Source organism: Castor canadensis, chromosome 7 (genome assembly GCF_047511655.1).
Source record: "Castor canadensis chromosome 7, mCasCan1.hap1v2, whole genome shotgun sequence".
Taxonomy (NCBI): Eukaryota; Metazoa; Chordata; class Mammalia; order Rodentia; family Castoridae; genus Castor; species Castor canadensis.
The window spans coordinates 96,591,626-96,612,485 of record NC_133392.1 but is presented as its reverse complement, the minus strand read 5'-3'; the positions used below and the strand labels follow the sequence as shown (position 1 = coordinate 96,612,485).

The following is a 20,860-nucleotide window of genomic DNA, read 5'->3' as shown; positions in this document are numbered from 1 at the left end:
CACTCATTCCAAAACCAGACAAAGACATCTCCAAAAAAGAGAGCTATAGGCTAATCTCCTTTTGAATATCAATGCAAAAATCCTCAATAAAACAATGGCAAACCGAATCCAACAACATATCAGAAAGATCATTCACCACAACCAAGTCAGCTTCATCCCAGAGATGCAGGGGTGGTTCAACATATGCAAATCTATAAGCATAATACAGCACATTAATAGAAGCCAAGACTAAAACCTCTTGATCATCTCAACAGATACAGAAAAAGTCTTTGATAAGATCCAAAACCACCTCATGATAAAAGCTCTAAGAAAACTAGGAATAGAAGGAAAGTACTTCAGCATTGTAAAAACTATATGTGATAAACCTATAGCCAAGATCACATGATCCTATATCTTAAAGACCCAAAAAACTCTACTCCAAAACTGCTAGACACCATAAACAGCTACAGCAAGGTGGCAGGATACAAAATCAACTTACAAAAATCATTAGCTTTTCTATACACCAACAATGAACAAATTGAGAAAGAATATATGAAAACAATTCCATTTGCAATACCCTCAAAAAAAATTAAATACCTAGGAGTAAACTTAACAAAGGATTTGAATGACCTCTACAAGGAGAATTACAAATCCCTGAAGAAAGAGATCAAGAAGACTACAGAAGGTGGAAAGATCTCCTGTGCTCATGGATTGGTGGAATCAGCATAGTAAAAATGGTTATACTACTAAAAGCAATCTACATGTTTAATGCAATTCCCATCAAAATCCTAATGACATTCATCACAGAGGTTGAAAAATCAACCATAAATTCTCTTGGAAACACAAGAGACTGTGAATAGCCAAGGCAATACTCAACAAAAACAGCAATGTTGGAGGTATTACAATACCTGACTTCAAACTATATTACAAAACCATAGCAATAAAAATAGCATGGTACTGGCACAAAAACAGATATGAAGACCAGTGGAACAGAATAGAGACCCAGATATGAACCCACACAACTATACCCACCTTATTTTTGACAAAGGTGCCAAAAATGTACAATGGAGAAAAGACAGCCTCTTCAACAAATGTTGCTGGAAAAAGTGGTTATCTTCCTGCAAAAAACTGAAACTAGATCAATGTTTATCACCCTGTCTTAGTATCAACTCAAAATGGATCAAGGACCTTAACATCAGACCGGAAACTCTGAAGTTAGTACAGGAAGGAGCAGGAAACACTCTGGAACTAATAGGTATAGGCAAGGACTTCCTCTATAGAACCCCAGCAGCTCAGCAACTAAGAGAAAGCATGGACAAATGGGACTACATAAAATTAAAAAGCTTCTGCACAACAAAAGAATTGGTCTCTAAACTGAAGAGACCACCCATAGATTAGGAGGAAATATTTGCCAGCTACACATCAGACAAAGGACTGATAACCAGAATATATAGGGAACTCAAAAAACTAAGCTCCCCCAAAATCAATGAACCAATAAAGAAATGGGCAACTGAAATAAACAGAACTTTCTCAAAAGAAGAAATTCAAATGGCCCCAAAACACATGAAATATTGCTCATCATCTCTGGACGCAAAGGAAACATAAATCAAAACCACACTAAGATTCCATCTCATCCCTGTTAGAATAGCTACCATCAAAAACACCACTAACAATAGGTGTTGGCAAGGATGTGGGGAAAAAGAAACCCTGGAACACTGCTGGTGGGAATGCAAGCTAGTACAACCACTCTGGAAAACAATATGGAGGCTTCTTAAAAAACTAAACATAGATCTGCCACATGATCCAGCAATCCCATTCCTGGAGATATACCCAAAGGAATGTGACTCAGGTTATTCCTGAGGCATCTGCACACCCATGTTCATTGCAGGGCTGTTCACAATAGCCAAGTTATGGAAACTGCCAAGATGCCCCACTACTGATGAATGGATTAAAAAAATGTATTTATGCACAATGGAATTTTACTCAGCCATGAAGAAGAATGAAATCTTATCATTTGAAAGTAAATGGATGGAACTGGAGAACATCATTCTGAGTGAGGTTAGCCAGGCTCAGAAGACCAAAAATCATATGTTCTCCCTCATATGTGGACTTTGATCTGTGGCAAATGCAGTAGTGTTGTTGGACTTGGGTCACATGCTAAGGGGAGAGCACATATGGGAGGTATGAGGATAGGTAAGAAACCCAAAACATGAAAGTGTTTGATGTTCCCACTGTAGAGGGACTAATATAGTTACCTAAAAATGACAGAGGTCATTATGGAAAGGTGACGAGGAAATATTGAAGCGGTCTTATAGAGATGAATCAATTTGGGTTGTAATATACTTGTGCATGGAAACAATGTTAGAAATCTCTCTGTATAGCTATCCTTATCTCAGCTAGCAAAATGTTTTGTCTTTCTTATTATTGCTTATGTCTACTCTTCAACAAAATTAGAGATAAGGGCAGAACAGGTTCTGCCTGGAAGCAAGAGGGGTGGGGGGAGAGGGAGGGGACAGGGAGCAGAAGGGAGAAATGGCCCAAACAAGGTATGCACATATGAATAAATGAATAAAGAGAAAAAAAGAAAACCAGAGTGACCCACACTACATGAATAAAATAGAAATTTCAAAAAAAGAATTATATCCAATTATACAATAAATGCTAATTTAGTTTATGATTAATTCAAGTTTATTATTGATGTTCCACATACTTATTGGCAATTATATAAAAGCTTCTTTATTATTTGTGAATCCTGCTTCCGTGTTTTTTAAAATAAAAAGGTTAAGAATAATTATAACTACTAACTGACTTCTTTTTAGGAAGGCATAAATGCAGTTTGTACTTTCAAGTTTTTAACACATTTTATTTTGTACAATAGTTCTGTTCATAGAATTGCTAGAGGTAGTAAATACAAACATAACATACTACTTAATTTAAATTTCAGAAATACAATGAATTATACTTTATGTAAGTGTGTTCCATAGAACATTTGGGACATACCTAACTTATTGTTTATCTATAATTCAAGTTAATTCAGAATCCTCTATTTTGTATGCTAACCCTAACTTCATACCTTTCAAATTCACATGTGGCATTTTTTTTTTAATAACTGGGAATACTGACTTCTTAGTGGAAAAGTTCAAGGTTGTAACCCTCCCTACATAGGTTGATCTCTACTAGAGTTAATAGAGATCTCAAAGGAAGAGGGGATAAAGTTTTAGACGCTCCAACTGTTTTAGAATCTGGAAATGTGCCTAGGAGCTAAGACTGATAAGATGCAATAACAGTATGCAGCAGATGAAAGGGCACATGAAAGGATGGAGCCCTGTGAACAGTCTATCTAGGCTTGACAGAACTCTCTCTACTGTGGAACCCATCAGTGTGCTTGTTAAATATGTGCTGGGAAGCAATGAATTGGACTGGTACCTGCTAAATAACTTCTGCTAATAAAGCAATAATTAGAAGTAAAAGGTGCAAGGCTTGGATATGAAATGGCATTAGTATAAATTTAGCGAAAGTCACTGAAATTATGTCCTATTATTATTGTTCTTATTATTGACCTATTGTCAGAGTTGTGAAGAAAATACAGTAACAATTTTTCCATGTATACCTCCACAACACTGGTAGGAAATGTCTCTCCCTTAACCCCATGAGTCTCATCTTGTTTAGCACTCACTTGGCTCAGGATTAGCAGCCTTGGGAATAACTACAGAGGTAAAAGTTACACCTCTGCTGAGGTTACTAACACCAGCTCTGGAGGGAGAAGACTGCGGAGAAATGGGAGTACAATTACATGAAAAACATACTGAGTAACTGGAAACATATTGAAACATCCGAAATAATCTGGAAACATAACAGATATATTCAAGTAGGTTCTAAATATCACAAGCAGAGAGTATCTTTCACAGATCACTCTGAGATGTTACAGTTTTCATGATACTATACTAATCTCTTGAGAACTTACACTTTAGAAAAAGGCAATGTTATTCCACCAGGCATTGGCTGCTGGGGAATACAATTATTTAAATAGTTGTTTCCAGGATGATATATTATTTTGCATGTACTTATAAATGACTGAAAACCGTTGAGACTCAAGACAATTACAAAAATATTTTTGAGCACTAATATTTAATGGGTACTTTCTATGCAACAGACACTAGACTAAGTCATCTTTATTAATTCATTAAACCTCTTATACCAACTTCATGGCACAAGTATTCTTCTATTATCATTATATTATTCTTTTTGATATTATTTTTAATTATAATTATATTATTCATTTCACATTTATGACAATAGAAGCTCAAAGATGCTAAACAACTTTCCCTTACAGTTAGGAAGCAGCAGAGCCAAAATTTATATCAAATAGACTTTATGCTTCCAAAGCACTTTACAAAACTACCAAACTATAGATGAAGGACCAATGAAGACAAGGTAAACTGACATCTAAAATTTCAAGAATTTAGTTATGCATATATTTATTTGTATGAGTGGTCACAGTTGTTTCATTTTAGAAACTGTTAAAAGTGGAAGAGAACTAACATGGTTAGCTGTTTTGTATAATTGTTCATTAATCAAGGTCAAGATATCAGTGATGAAGCCTTGCTAATAGTAAATAAGATTTAATGTACTTTGGAAGCAATCCTTTTCTAGAGACAACTGTCCCCACCGTTCTGTTATTCCCTGTTCTGATGAGTAAGACTTTTCATCTGTAACTCTAAATATTGTTTTTAGGTTCTGTTACTGATATAAAAGGTATGATGCACAAATAACCTCGATAAGAGCATTTAGGATTCCAACTGATGTATTTCCAAGGATAATCAAGCTTCAATACTTAAAATATGAATGACAATGGTGCCCTCACTTTTTCTGTTTTATTTGGAGACACAGGTGGTTAGGGATAGCTACACCTTTTGAGTAATGTAGGTACTAGAAGAAAGACTCAAAATGGCTGTTACTGTCAGTCACAAGGTGTTCTGCTCCAAATGATTTTTATTTTTTACAAAATAATCTACTTTTGAAAACAGATTTTGGAGTACAATTGTTTTACTGCCCCACTGAGATAATAAAAAACAATTTTAAGTGTTTACCAGCACTTTCTCTCTCAAAATGATCCATACTGAAGATAAATAAACTAACAAGATCACTCTTACCATAAGCCATGTTAAGGTTAGAATCTTGATCTCAAGAATGTGACTCTTGAATGTGAGTCAAGAAATATGGAAACTGGGAGCAGAGATGAAAAAATGATTACATGTGCTTATCTAAAACATTACCTCAAGCCCTCAAACATACTAATGTGTCATATTAGAGTTGTGTGTTTATACACATCACTTGATATATTATCTTGAGAACAAGGCCTCTCCTATATTTGTATCTTTTCAGTTCCTAGCATAGTTTTCATTAGGCATTAATACTTGGTAATAGTTCAGTCCAATGAAATATCTGAAGCAAGTTATTTTTTGCAAGGTATTTTCTTTTTCCATTACCTGTATTTTATTTTAATACTACATATGTTAAGACTCAATGTTAAAGAACACATTTTAAAGATCTAATCAAACTCATTTTTTCTAAAGAAAACAGATCTGAAAATCAGAAGAACAATTTTCTCTATGAGAAAAAATGAAAATGAGAATTTGAGCAATTAGACGTATTTGAAGTTATTTATTGATGAATACCAGTCAAGAGAACAATAAATATCTAGAATAGCTATATTCCAATATATTGATCTGTATCTTCATACAATCAGAATTTTATGTTGGATATTTTGATTATTGTTAGACATTCTTAGTCAAGTATGTAAATATAGCAATACTACTTGGGGACTGAGATATTCATAGTAGACATGACTTCCTCCATTTTTAACAAGATGAGAAGTATTTTATTTTGGTACCCTCACTAAGTAAAAAAATTGGACATTTATGAATAATTTTTAGAACATCTGAGTTGTCAGTTTTTTTAAAACTCATACTGAAACCATTTCTGGAAATCAGGAGTTATGAACAAGTTTTTCATGGACCTAAGAAAGATCCACTCCCTTCAAATTCCTGTGCAAGGAAAGATGGAAGAATATGTGGCAGAGAACAACTCTGTAATCCTGAGGTTGCTTCCACTGTTCAGTAATTGGGTAATCCTGAGCACGCTGCTTAAGCTCACTGAGCCCTACTTTCCACTCATTTAAAACACAATATGGACGTAATGGTAGCTCTTATCCAAGTAAGTTTAAATTAAAATCTATTGATTAAAAGCTGCACCCTAATACAAAACAAGTTGGGATCTCTTTTTGATCATATACTAGCAGGAGGCATGCTTTTTTGCACCAGAATTTTAAATGCTCTGAAACTAGATAGGACAATGTTCTCATGTGAAAGAAGGAAATCAAAATAGAGCCACAGTAATAGTTCATTCTCTTAGAATGAATAATTTGCATTTTACAGGGTATAGTGAAAGGGACACTAGAATATGATAAGCACAGGAAGTTTACATTCCTCAGATGTGTAGAACAAGAATTCTGCAAGTGCTAATAAATACTGATTCAAAGAGGGGCTCATTAATTTTGCGCATGACTTGGACAAGTAAACTGTGTGACACTCAGGATGATCAGAAATTTAAGGAGGATTACAGCATGTACTGTGCTCTTGGCTAGATAAAAGCATTTTTACAAATTTAGTGAAAAAATGCTTGAAAGTTTATCTGTTAAATATAAAATAATGCACATGATTTGCCTTAGTATAATCAATCTTTTTCAAGAAATTTGTCTGCTTCATAAAATTATAAATAGTAGAACCCCTTTAGGTACTTATAAAGAGATAAATCAAGATTATAGTCTAAAGTGTGAAAATCAATTAAAACATTTTATTTTACTAAATGCTGTTACTATTTTTATTTTCATGTGCTAAAGAAGCTTCTGTGAGGATTAACTGAGATATATTTAAAAGTTTTATGAAGATGAAAAGATTATACAAATGTAGAGTAAATAATAATTCTAATTACTATATTTTCTACCAACATCTTTAGTTTCTCTTTCATTGTGCAACATTCCTCCCTATAAAGCTACATTTATAAGGAAATACTAGCATTTATCTTATTTTTTAACCAGTTATTGGACCTGAGACATCCAGGGGATTTAAAAATATTTTTGATCTCCTTTTCCTATGAGATTATTCAATTCTTATGAATTTCTCAAGTGATTCCCAAGAATATTATCTTTGAAGTTATTTGCAGTAGGAATATAATGCCTATGTATGAGAACATATTGAAAACTGCCAATGTATTATTTATGCTGCTTTTCCTTGAAAACAAAAACTCCATTTCATCTTTTTAAAAATTCTAGCTATCTATTGTTTGAAGAAGATCAGAGTAGTTTGAAAAAGTTGCAAACTATTACAGGTACTGAAATGCCTTTTAATACACTGCATGAGAAGAACTTAGAATACTAAAATGCCTGGAATTACAGAGATTGTTGAAAAAAATGTGCCTAAAATGTGACATTAAATTAAAACTTGTAATTAAAATGTTGATTCTGTTATCCACAATATTTAAAATAACAGTGGGTAGTGTTTCTTATATAGCTTTAACATGGTCATCTAAAGTACTGTGTCCACTCCCTGATTGTAATTATTTTTCTTATATTTATGTTATTCATACAGGAGTGTATCATTCCTACACTAGCTGCTTAATGTACAATTTTAGACTAGTACTTCCTGTGAAGAGAACTGGGAATATCATCCCTTAGGGAACTGTTGGCTGTGTCTGGAGACGATTTGCTTGTCACACCTAGGTAGTGGTGCTCCTGGAGTCTAGTGAGGGCTGACATACTTCTAATATGCAGGATAGCCATCAACAACAAAAATTTTGTCCAAAGTGACAGGTACACCACTATTGTGAAATCCTGGTGCATCACAATTCTTCCTTTAGAATTATTTATATATCCCCACACTTAGCTGCTTGGACACCATATTAGATAATAATATCTAATGTTGGCATAAATATTTTTTAAAATTTTATTCAAATTGACTATTTATTTATTGAAAATCAAGAGCTACAATGTATAATTTGAAAGAAGTGCTACATTATAGCAGCCTGAAACCCTCTCTTTTCACTAGACATTTAGAAACAAAATACACAAATATCATATAAAAAGCCAACTCATGTTTAAGCATAAAATACAAATATCTAATATAAAGTTATTCATAGAGCTGCCAATCTGCTAATTTCATTTTTTTAAAAAAAACTTAAATCAGTTTGTTTTTACTTAAATTAGTTTTTTCTATTACTTGAGAAAAGCTCACCTATACCACACTGCCTTTTAACACGTTCAGCCATAGTGAATTCTCTTTGTTTTTAAATGTTCCAGGCTCTCTGTCCTTTGCTTGAAATATTATTTTCAATCTTTTGCCTAGTTGATTTTTTCCAAATTGGAAATCATAAATCTCTCTCAAAACATGTTTTTATGTCATTATAACATTACTTGTACCATATTATAATTAATTCTGGCATAAATATTAGAAAATAACATTCTTCTATATTGTTGGTAGAGAAAACAAACGAACTAATTGTTTTCCAGGGCAATTTGTAGATTTAAAAATCTGTATATACTTGGATTTCTACATCTAAGAAGCACTTTCTAACAATTTTATTTAATGGATATAAGCAACTATATTGGAACAAGGATTTTCTGTGTGATGTTATTTGTATGCAATAAGGAAACAATGGAAAAATTCATCTGTAGGGAACTGGTTAAATATCATTGCATATGTATAATATGCAATGAGAAAAATACTAGAATTGTACATTTGAATAAGGAAAAAATGAATATAATATATTACAGGTTATAGACAAGTCATGTTTTTTGAACTTGTAATTAAATATGTATACACTCAGAGCAAAGATCTGGAAGGTACTGAGTAAACATTAAGAAAGAAGCAGCTACTTCCAAAGCAAATGAATGTAGGATGAAATGTTCAGTTTTACTAAACATAGTATTGTGATAGTCACATTTCTTTCAACATTGGGCAATTGTACAAATAAAATGCAAAGAGAGTATATCATAGAATACAATAAATATGTAGATAGGTAGATAGGTAGATGGATAGATAGATAGATATAGATACTATAGACATGGCCTGTCTTGCAGGAATTGGTTAAGGAATCCATTTTTTAAAGGTTTTAATGAATATTTTCTACTGAAAGGAAATGAAGATTGTAGGCATTTAAAAATAAACTATTAGAGCAGACCTCTACAAAAATATGAGTATAGTTCTAGGCAAATCTATAAATAAGTGGGTAAAAGCAACACTCAATTATAGCAGTTTGATTTAAATTATAATGAAAGCTCACAATTTAAAAGAAAATGCCTTATTTGGACATAACTTAATTAGTATTTTCTTTAATCAAGCAAATCCTATTCTTCAATTTTGAAAGAATCTATGGGAAAGTTTGACTCCTATTTAAAAGTTAAATTATTTTTACAAATTCTTTTTTATATTGTGAACTTGAATCTAATAGCTTGTATAGTTTTGTTGAAAGAATTCAGCATTAAAGATTAAAAATATGGAAAAAATAATGAAAATTATCTTCAGTTTGCAGCTTGCTTTTACAAAGACTTAGAAGTCTCTTTCTTCTCCAGCTCACTCTTCCAAAAGCATGGCCAAAAGGCCATGAAGACATATGTAGTTACAATCTTAAAATTTAAATACAGTGATTTGTAGATAGAATCAATAGGATCTTTGGTTCATATTTCAGAATTTAAGATTCTTGATATTAATGAGTCCACAACCAAAGAAGCACTTTCTATGACCAGTGCAGAAAATGTTACTGTGCAAATCCCCAAGTAGTTAGTACTTGTCAGAATAGATTGAAAGCATGCATATTTGCATATTAGTGGCAGAAAAAGCCACCAGTGCTGAAACATTTCAGTTCTTACTCATTTATTATATTTGTCTCAAAGGCATTTAACATTATATTCACAAACCAGGCATACCCCAGACCTCTTTTCTTAAAAACTATCGAATACTATTTAAAGCAGCTAATTTTTATTCTACAGATGAAATGCAATGATTCCATGTAAGAATGAAAGTGATTGCAAATTGTTGTTTAGAGTACAATTCTTCCTAAATTCAGCCAGAGAGAACCATGAAATAAATCTTGCCCCTCATTTGCAGTTGTGAAATAGTTGCCATTAATTATTTATTTAAACTTGAAGGTTCACTTATATTTTGTATTTATTCTAGAAAATAAACACTATTTTATTACTTTATTGCTGTGTTTTATGTAAGTTTTTTTTTTCTGGCAGAGTATACCAGAGACATTAAGTTCTATATAGTAACACATATATTGTAATCATAACTTGCTATAATTAAATGCTGTTACATATCCTCCAACATTTGAAAGTTAGGGTTTGTTCATACATACATACACATAGGCTATATTTGATCACATATACATTCTACTGCATACAATTTTTGATTGTAAAAATTTTTGTTTTTAAAATTTGTCTTTTTATTTCATTTTTAACATGAAAGATAAGAATAAAAGAGTCATAAAATTGTTGTCCAACTCATTAGGCATTTTCTTTTTAAGAAAAAAATTGTTACAATAGATGCCTTTCAAAATATTCTATTTTTTTACCAAAGCCTTCTTGCACTGGCCTGACACTGTTATCTTCATTTATAAATTAGAAATCCAGGACACAGTGTAGTAAAATAGTTGAAGAAACACATGGCCTTTCTTGCTACCTCATGCATTACTATGATCTTATTAGTGGAGCAATTAAAATTCAGTTAATTACTGAAGACTTGTTAAGCACTTCTATGTTCTGAGGTGATCCAAAGGTAGTGCAATACACAAAGAAAATTATCATGTGCTATAAAAACAGAGCATTAAAAGTATGGAGAAGGGTTAGAATTAAAATTCTATGGGAACATGTTAGAGAGATTAATTACAAACCTGGGATTCACGATTCTATAAGTTAATTGATAATATGATTTCAAACAGTAGAACTTTTCAGTATCTCTGTGTCAGTATTATTGAGAAGAGATAGCAAGTATTCTGAAAAGGATAAATGTAATATAGAGATATAGTGTGGAATAAAGCTGAAAATGAGCAGAGGTTAGCTGGATTACCAAGAAATTTACATATCGACCTAGAGTCCAGCTTGGGTACTTGCTGGCCATTGAGAAAAATGTAGTCTCTCTACTTCATTGTACCTCAATGTTTCCTACTTCAAGGTAAAACAAATCTCTCTCTCTCTCTCACACACACAAACACCCCCCCCCCACACATATACAACTCTTAATTGTTTAAAGGATTAGATTAAATTTGGTATACATGCAGAATGTTTGATACCACTGATATACTAGTGTTTAAAATTATATCATTAATAGTTCCCATTATCTTACTTTTGGGAGGCCAGTTTATTCTGCCTGATTAACTTGAAATAAGAGAGAATGGTAGGATAAAGATAAGCTAAAACGCAATTGAAAAAAAGACAATGCAAAATGAATGATTGGTTTTAGATTAAGGCAAGCAATAGCTTCAAGTTTTGGCCCCAACATTTACAAGTATGCTTATAGCTTGAGGCCAATCACTTAACATTGTAAACATATCCCCTGCTTCTTTAACTGTAAGATGGGGTAAAAAAAACATGGATGATTTAAGGAGATTGAGTATTAATGTATTATCCATGTGTTTCAGAAGTAGTAGATATTCAAGAAATTATAAATTTAACAAACTCATTGTTATTAATACTAGATATTTTGTGAGTGATAACAAAGGTCTCTTTATAAAAAGGAAGAAGAAATAAATGAATTTATCTAGGAACATAAAATTTGACAAATAATTAATGACAATCTAGATCAGTTGTGACTTTACGAAAAGGTAGTTCTTGAATATGCTTAGCAATAAAGTGGTGATCATACTTTAGTTTATTCCAGGTATTGCCTGGTTTTCAATACTATTTCTTGCTCTGTCCTTTCTTTTCTCTCAAAAAGGATCTGGGCAGCCAGGGCTGCTTTGTAGAAACTTGTGTTCACATTTGTACCCTCTGTCCATGCCCTATCATAAAAAATCAAAATCTGCTTCTTGCTGCATCCAAAATGAAGGTTCTCCATCCTGATGAAGACTTGTTGCACTTTGAGGTACCTTGTAATGATCTATACCACATCTCATCAGTATCACTTATATTTAATTATGTACTGTTCTTTGTCTTACATTCTCATTGGCAGAAGATAATTCTATTTCTTTATAAATATAAATATTTATATTTATAAATATATATAAATATATATTTTCTCTCTCTGTCTCTCTCCCTCTCTCTCTCTCTCTATACATATATGTATTCTATTGTGTTGAGTGGGATTATATTGTGGCATTTATAAAGTTCTTACAATATGCCAAATAATATATTATACTGTTTTCTTTGTACTCCCAAATATTCAGCACCTAATTGACAGGGTACACTTAATAATACGATGACATCTTTTCCTACCAGTATATTCTTAAGATATAGATAAGTAATTTCTAAGCTCAATGACAACTGATCAGTTTCGAAAATTTGAACCCCATTTAGAAAGGAAGTTCTACTTAGTGAATTAGAGGTTTGTTTGTTTGTTAACATAAAAGTTAAGTTTTTTCTCCAGGCACTGACAAAGCTTTTAGTAATTTTTGATTCAAAAGAAATCTGGTCTTCTTTTGCCCTGAATAATTTTAGACTACATACGGTTTGTATCCATATAGATGAGTGCAGCAGTTGCAAGGTTGGTTCTAGGATTCTGTTTTCCTATTGCCCACTTTTGGTTGTTCTCCAGTTGTGACTAGAAGGATCTGATATACTTATAAGGGTGGGAGGTGGGGAGGGAGCTTCACAACATCACTTCAGTTTAGTTTAGTTCTTATTTACTATTGATATTCTTGGCTTATAAAATTGTCTCTACTTTATATATATATATATTAAGTATATATATATATATAAAGTATATATATTATATATACATACTTTTTGCTATTCATATACTGTATTTCCACCTTGGTCACTTCTGTTCTTTAGAGAGAGACATCCATGTCTGTATTCGATCCATTCTCTTATTGGTCTGTAACTTCAGTTGACCTAAGGAAGCCTTCTACTCTTTTCCACTCTTGTAACTTTTCCTTTTTTGGGGAGAGTGGGTAATGGGGTTTGAGATAGGGTCTTCTGTATAGCCAAGTCTGGCCTCAAACTTTTGGTCTTCCTGCCTCAACCTCTCAAGTTGTTGAGATTATAGACATGCATCACCATGCCTGGCAACAGTTCTCTAACTAGAATAGCTGAAGTTTTTGTGTGTTTCCCCATCATTTTGTTGCTAGGCATACTATATAATAACTATTTTCTTCCCTGCTGTTGAGGGATACTCTAATAAGCATGAAGCCTGCAGGAAACTCTAAACAAAAGCAGGTGTGAGTCTCTATGTTCACATTTGGCCTCAAATCAGAAGACATATATCAGAGATCTCTCTAAAAATGTGCTCATTATATTGTTTTTCTTACAGATCAGGGAGATATGAAATTTCTGCAGTCACACTAGCAATCTAGGATCAGGAAGTTAGTTTTCTTCTTATTGCTTCTGATTCTACTTTCCACACACCTTATGGAGTACTCCTTCATATCTTGTTGGTCTACAGAAGATGGAGGAGCATCACCTTTCTTTCTCACTGGCATGGAAACAAATGCTTCAGAGAAGACTGTACTCCCCCAGGGGCTCAGGACTTCTAACTCTGGGCGGTCTCTATTGAATCCCTATCTCCAGTCCTCTTTCTGGGCTACTTCTGGTCATAATGTTTCTTTGTAAGACCTGTAGGAAGTCTTGGTTCAAAAAGGTTTGGTGCTCAATCTCTTTGACTTTATTTTTGAGCTAGATACTATTCTAGGGGAATAAGACAAGTTTCATTTAACATCATGTTATGTGGTTGTATAATAATAATAAATGCCAGCATTAGTATAGAACAGGAATAACTAGAGTTAGCTAATTCACTTTGATTCAGTAATTAAAAGTTTCTCCTATTTTAAAAGTTGCTATAAATAAAACCACTACTAGTTTTAGGGAAAACTGAGATGCCTTACCCATTTCCTAAGTATCCTAATTTACTGATTAACCTACTAATGATTATCATCATTTTCTCAAACTGTACAGAAGATGAATTGATTCATCAATTCCAGACTAGAACAGTGTGGTGGTGTCCATTTAGATTTCTAGAAAGTTTGCAGGACTCATTTTTAGATAAGTCCCACTAAAGTTTGTATACCTTACTATAGAATATCTTTTCTCTTATATAAGCTAGTATGAATAACAATTTCTGAGAGTATTTTCTCTTTATAACTTTAGAGAAACATGCTCCCATTTTTCTGTCTTCATCATAATTTCTATCCTGCTGTTTTTCATCTAAACACCAAGAATCATTGTTCCACAGAATCTTCACAATATCAGACATGGTTCACTGCAGAGAGGGAATCAATAAAACAGAATACACAGAATGTCTTCTTGTGAAATACTCATGTCAGAGCCACCAATGAAAATGTTTTCTTATGTGGATTGAAAATTCTGGAGCTATCATAAATTAGGCCAAATTATTTTATCTGAAATCTAGCCAGTAGTTTTAAATACATTTGCTAGATTAATTGTGAGAATTAGAGACAATTTTCTGTGATGATTAGGAAATATAATTTCTGAATGTACTTGATTTTTACCACACAATTATAAAATAAAGCTTGATGAAAGTAGTCTGCTTTGCATTTCAAGTCTTTCTATACTTAGCAGCTTCCTCACAACCATAAAAGACTTAAGGGAAAAGACAAAAAGAAAAAAAAAATCAAAAGAACGGCCAGCTTATGCTCAAAACATATGGAACAAAGTTCTCCAAAATATTGTTACAATCCTCTACCGACAATTCATTTGATTGTAGAGTCTTGTCAGACCTCCCAGATTCATTGACAGACTATTATATTCAGAAAGGCTGTTGAAAACTTTCAGCACTTAGAAATGCTCTTGAGGCATATAAAAATGTCTTTATTTAGAATGGAACATATAATACCTGCCAAATTTGTAGGTTTGAAACCACTTTCAATAAGAATTAAAAGGCCCTCTTCCTTGCTGAAACAGGACTATCACTATATGACTTGTCTGGTCATGAGAAATAGTGGGTTCTTGTCTCTGACGTTGCAATTTAGTTTAAAATCACTTTATGATGACAGGGTACATAAAGATGACAGTATAATCTTCAAAGATGACCGATCATCGATAAAAGAGTAAATAACCTAAACATTTGAGATGCCAGATTATCAGCTGGTTGGCACACTCTCAGTATTGCAGCATGAAGAGACACTACTGATAGGTGAAAAATGTTTTCTTCCTATGTTGTACAAAACAGTCTATCCTCCCCAAGGGGGAAAATTAGTGACAATTGCTTTGAATTTATAAGTTATGTATTTTTATTGAAATGCAATATATGTAAAATGTTAATAAATATACTGCAAAGTGCTCCAAATTCTTTTTGTCAACTATAATGCATGATTTCTGGGAATTTTAGGCACCTCTTAATCATAGCTCCTTTGAATTTTAATAATAATTTTATATATACGTACAAGAATGATTAAACACGCTGGTCCTATAAAACTCCAAATGAAGTTGTTTTCTGTGCTAAGCCAGCATCTGAAAAGTAAATAATAGATAAAATCCATGAATATATTTGAATGCACTTTGCCAAAGCAATATTCTCAAAGACATTCAAAGAATATCAAGAACTGTGTTTCAAATGCTCAATAAATCATAACTTACACTTTGGTGGTGCCATAGTATCTGTATCCTAATGCTGCTGAAAATCCAACTACCACAGCTGGGCTGAGATAGCCAAAGATATAAAAATTCTTGTGCAAAAATCCCTTGTTGTAGATGACTCCCACAACAATGAGATAGAGGTGGATGCCTTCAATGCACATCCATGCAAAGGCAGCTAAAAAGAAGTAGTGGAGCAACCCAGCAATGATTGAACAGAAGAGCTAGAAATCAAAGAAAGAAACCATAAGCAATTTCTACTTTAAAATGACCATAACATCACATCTCATCTTTCCCTATAAATTATGCCACTTTATATGATGATTGATCACATTAAAGAATTTCTGTCATGTCGGTTTTTTAAGATGCTAGCTGATTTAAAAGGAATGTGCTTCATCAAATGTGAAACATTAACCAATCCTGTGATAGAACTGGGCTTCTGCTCTTCCCCAGAAGTTTATCATTTTTATACATTTATGTTATGTGACAAATTGTGGCTTGTTCACATGTAAACCGTGCTATCTTGGTGAATATGTGATTTATATTGATTTCTGGTTTGGGGGTATCTCTCATCTTCTTCTTTTATATGTTCAAAGTATGAAAATTATTGGTATACTGTGCTAAAAAATAAAGATTAAATGTTAAATTTAAATTTAGAAAGAAAAATAATATGCTTTACTAAAGTATCCTTTATATAATTGTTTTAATTTATGACATTATTAAGTAAATTTGAGATGGCTTTCAGGTAAACATGATTTAGGAGTATTTACTGTATACCTAGACTGGAGGTAGGCTTGTAAGAAGTAACAGAAAAAGTAGATACAAGCCCCTTTGTTAGTAGAACCTATCAGTGGGAAGATAACATAATACACATACCTATTCTACTTATTAAAACACTACATAAGTCAAGAATAATGAGATCATGGATTAAAATACATTGGAGAGTAATATATAAGATTGAGGAGCACAGAATCACTGACAATTAAAATTTGGGAGCTATTTCATTGACAGTTGAGATACAGTTGAAAATGGGAATGATTCGATAGAGAACACTGTAAGGAATAGATTTAAAGCAAAGATAATGATGGAAGGAAACTGAAAGACAAAATAATCTTGGAAGATTGTGAAAGATCTATTAAATTGACAGTGTGATGAACACCACTGCAAATCATGAAAACATATGGAATTTATAACCCAGTGTATATTATTTAGAATAGATGATCAGTGGCATCCACTTCAGAAATGAAGCTTGATAATAATTGTTAGTTGTAGTCATTAAAACATTTCTAAAGAAGAATGAAAATATGAAAGCACTTCCCTGCTTTATCATCACGAGAATATATTTCTTTATCTCTGACTGAAAGGAGTGTAATAGACCCATAGCTGCAGCTGCTGTCATTGTATGAACTCCAGTACCATGTTCACAACTCCCACCAGCTGTTGCCAGCAAGTGCCTGAGTAGAGAGGGTTAGGAAGACATCCCTGTCCCTGAAGGATGGAGGATTTCTCTGACAGGTGACTTTGGCTCATGGGCAACTCAGAGAACTCCTTAACACCTGTGATGAACATTCCTTAAAATAGGATCGCTGTGTAAAGCTCTCTTCATTCTTTCCTTCTTGTGGACTCAGACTGCATTTTGGTCTGCTGGGTCTCCAAGCCAGCTCTACTAATTTTCTCTCACAGGCACTCCTCCTAATAAAATGTATCACATGTTTAATCCCACTTTAGTGTCAGCTTCTAGTAGGACCTAGATTAACACAATATGAAACCATTTGATAAGGCCTTAGATCAATAATCAGGGGAGAAATAGGTGTTTAAGAAAAGTTCTGAGAATAGGCAGAACCAATGTATAAACCCTACCTGCTTTTATGCTTAATCCCTATCCTAAAATAAATTTTACCTCCAATTTAATCACTCTTTGGTTGTCCTTTAAAATCAATCTATAAACAAAACAACTATTTCTTCTGTTTGTTGCAGGATTTTAAATTTCCTGGTAATTCATCATAATGCAGTGAATTTTGACCAATGGACTAGAGAAGCAAGATGCTTAAGCCTATTTTACCTCCTGTCCTTCATTTTTAAGTGTCTATTAATAATCCAGTGGGGTTTTGTCTTGGTTCTTTAGGCATGCAGTACTTTAATCAAATTAACTCCCCTCATTATTTACTTTATCACCATGCTCCCAAATATTCAACAGCTATGGTGCAGTTGGTTATATTATATTCATATATAGATGGGTTATTTCAATATTTTTCATTCTCTAACACCTCTCCTACCTCTCATAGTCAGACCCTCAGATAGACTCACTAATAAAATTTTCTTCTCTTACTATGTATATATGTATATATATATATGATTATGTATATATTTATATATACATTTGGCTTACATGTCTACCTTCCACATATGAGGGAAAACAGGCGACCTTTGACTTTCTGAACCTGTGTAACTTCACTTAAGATGATGTTCTCCAGTTCCATTTATCAGCACACAAAATAATTTCATTCTTTTTTATGGTTGAATTTCCATTTTGTATGTATCCCACATTTTCTAATCCATTCATCAGTGGTGGGGAGTCTGGGCTGTTTCCAAAGCTTGGCTATTGTAAATACTGCAATAAACACAGGTGTGCAAGTGGCTCTATCATATTCTGGAGCACATTCCTTTTTTTTTCATTTTCTGGAGCACATTCTTTTGGAGATATGCCCAGGAGTGGTATTGCTGGATCATTTTTTAGTTTTTTAAGGAAACTCCATATCGCTTTCCATAGTGATTGAACTAATTTACATCCCCACCAACAGTGTAGAAGTGTTCTTTTTCACCACATCCTCATCCAGCATTTGGTGTTGTTTGTGTTATTGATTGTAGCCATTTTGACTGGGGTGAGGTGGAATCTCAATGTTGTTTTGATTTGCATTTCCTTTATGGCCAATGATGTTGGGCATTTCTTCATAGGCCTTTCCTGGGAGTGGGCACCAGTGGGAGGGGAGTGGGCATAAGGAAAGAGTGAATGAAGGTAAATATGGTGAGTGTATTTTTTGTATTCATATATGAAAATAGAAGAATGACACCTGCTAAAATTGTTGATGGAGAATGATGGAGGGGGTAGATCTAACTAAGATATATTATAAGCACATTTGTAAATATCACAATGTATCCTCCTGTAAAACTATTATATGCTAATAAAATTTTTAAAAATTTAAAAAGCAGGTTGCTTACATATGTTAGCATTATCAAACTTAGATAGCTTAATAAGAAATTATGTAGCATGTTTTTGCATTAAGCCCTTATTTATCACTCATGTGTCTTTCACATATTTATTTCAGAAAGTACAAAAAGAGGAAATGAGAATAGACAGTAGGAAGTTCTACTTACCTTATTAGTGTTTATATTGATCCCAACAAGAAAAACAAGTTCAGCCAGGAAAAGGCTACAGCAGAGATTTTTGTGAATTGTTGTCCTGGTGCTCTGAATTTCACTGAAGAACCAGAAGGTAAAAATGCATATGGCAAGACAAATCAGTGAGATAATTATTCCTAGTTGAGTGATCCTTGTAAGGATAGTATAATCTTTAATACCCTAAGGGAAAATAATAATAAAGCTGTTAAGAGAATAATTCAGTAACTTGTCAAAGGAACTACAATGTGTAATGAACCTTCTTTTCTTGGTGGAACATTAATCAAAATGTTCATAAAATGTAAAAATAAAAACATATATTTAGATGAGAAAAATTTGTACTTTTGAAAATCTTTACCATCCAGAAAAACCTGATATAAATCACATAGCACCTTAACAGAACTGTGAGTAGTGACTTTCTCCCTAAGCATAATATATATTAGTGCATGGCTTAAGAATGTTATCGTTATCAGTTTCATGATATTGGAGAGGTAATTCATTATTGTAATGGGAAAATGGTTAATTAAAACAGATTTATCAGTGGTAAGTCTTATTTCTATGAAGCAATTCATCTAAAACACATTAAACAAAGGTATAAGAAAAGCTGAAGATACAGAAGACCAACTAGTCCAGTTCAGAAACTTAGAAATGGGAAAACTTGGTTTTATTTTAATTAGATGAGTATTTATTTTTATATACAGAATAGAGGCTTCTTTGCTTAAGTATCATCCTGAAAGAAATCATGTTTTCTTTTCTTTTTGTGGTATCAAGATTTGGACTCAGGGGCCCTGGCTTGCTAAGCATGCCTATAACCCTTTTTCTGTTTTAGCTATTTTTCAGATAGAGTCTTGCATTTTGTCTAGGGCTGGCCTTGAACCACAATCCTCATACTTTTGCCTCCCATGTATCTGGGACCACAGACATGCTCCACTATGCCTGGCTGGGTGGTGTTTGAGATGGGTTCTCACTAACATTTTACCTGATCTGGCCTCAAGTGGTGATCCTCCTGATCTCTACCTCCCAAGTAGCTGGGATTACTTGTATGCACTGCCATGCCTGATCAAAACTTATGTCTATAAATGACATTGCTTTGGACAAATTTATCAGGCCATTTAGTGTACTTAGTAATGAAAAGTATGTATGGAAGTATATAATCCAATGAAAATTATTATACAGATGTAAATTATGAAATGATGCAATAATTACATAATGTAAGATATTATGAAAATCATATATAAGATGAAATTACTCACTTTAAAAAGATTTTTCATGCTTGAAAGTTTTGTGGGTTTCAACATTATAAAACATATGATATTAGCTATAAACATGCTGAAAATTATTATTCAGGTATGAAATATTTTGAGTACTTTGTCACTGATAAAAATGAACCATCAGTGCAAAGGCAAAAGGCCTTAAATTCCATGATGCATTAGAATGTGTAAATGGATAATGAAAGCAGCATAAAAAACTAAGAATCAATGGATTTGTATTTCATATACAATCTTATCTACCAGAGAATACGGATTAAAGAAGTCTGAGGTTAGAAATAACCTAAATCCACACTATGTATTTCCTAGAAGGCATGAAGGAAAACAAAGACTGAAAGAAATACAATGCTGGGGTTTTACAATTACACTAAATGTGGTTATTACATGCAAGAGAACCTACAATTACTCTATTCAA

General features: G+C 33.0%; 1 protein-coding gene across 2 annotated transcripts in view; it reads right to left on the bottom strand.

Moving 5' to 3' along the window:
• Adgrl4 (adhesion G protein-coupled receptor L4) overlaps positions 1 to 20,860 on the bottom strand; it is a 103,033-nt gene that overhangs the window by 12,826 nt on the left and 69,347 nt on the right. For both annotated transcript variants that reach the window (XM_020186579.2, XM_074079678.1), the window contains 3 exons: positions 19,157 to 19,360; positions 15,785 to 16,005; positions 15,592 to 15,658 (listed from right to left, as the gene is read on the bottom strand). In XM_020186579.2, coding sequence (XP_020042168.2) covers positions 15,592 to 15,658; positions 15,785 to 16,005; positions 19,157 to 19,360 — 492 coding nt within the window. The remainder of the gene's footprint in view (positions 1 to 15,591; positions 15,659 to 15,784; positions 16,006 to 19,156; positions 19,361 to 20,860) is intronic.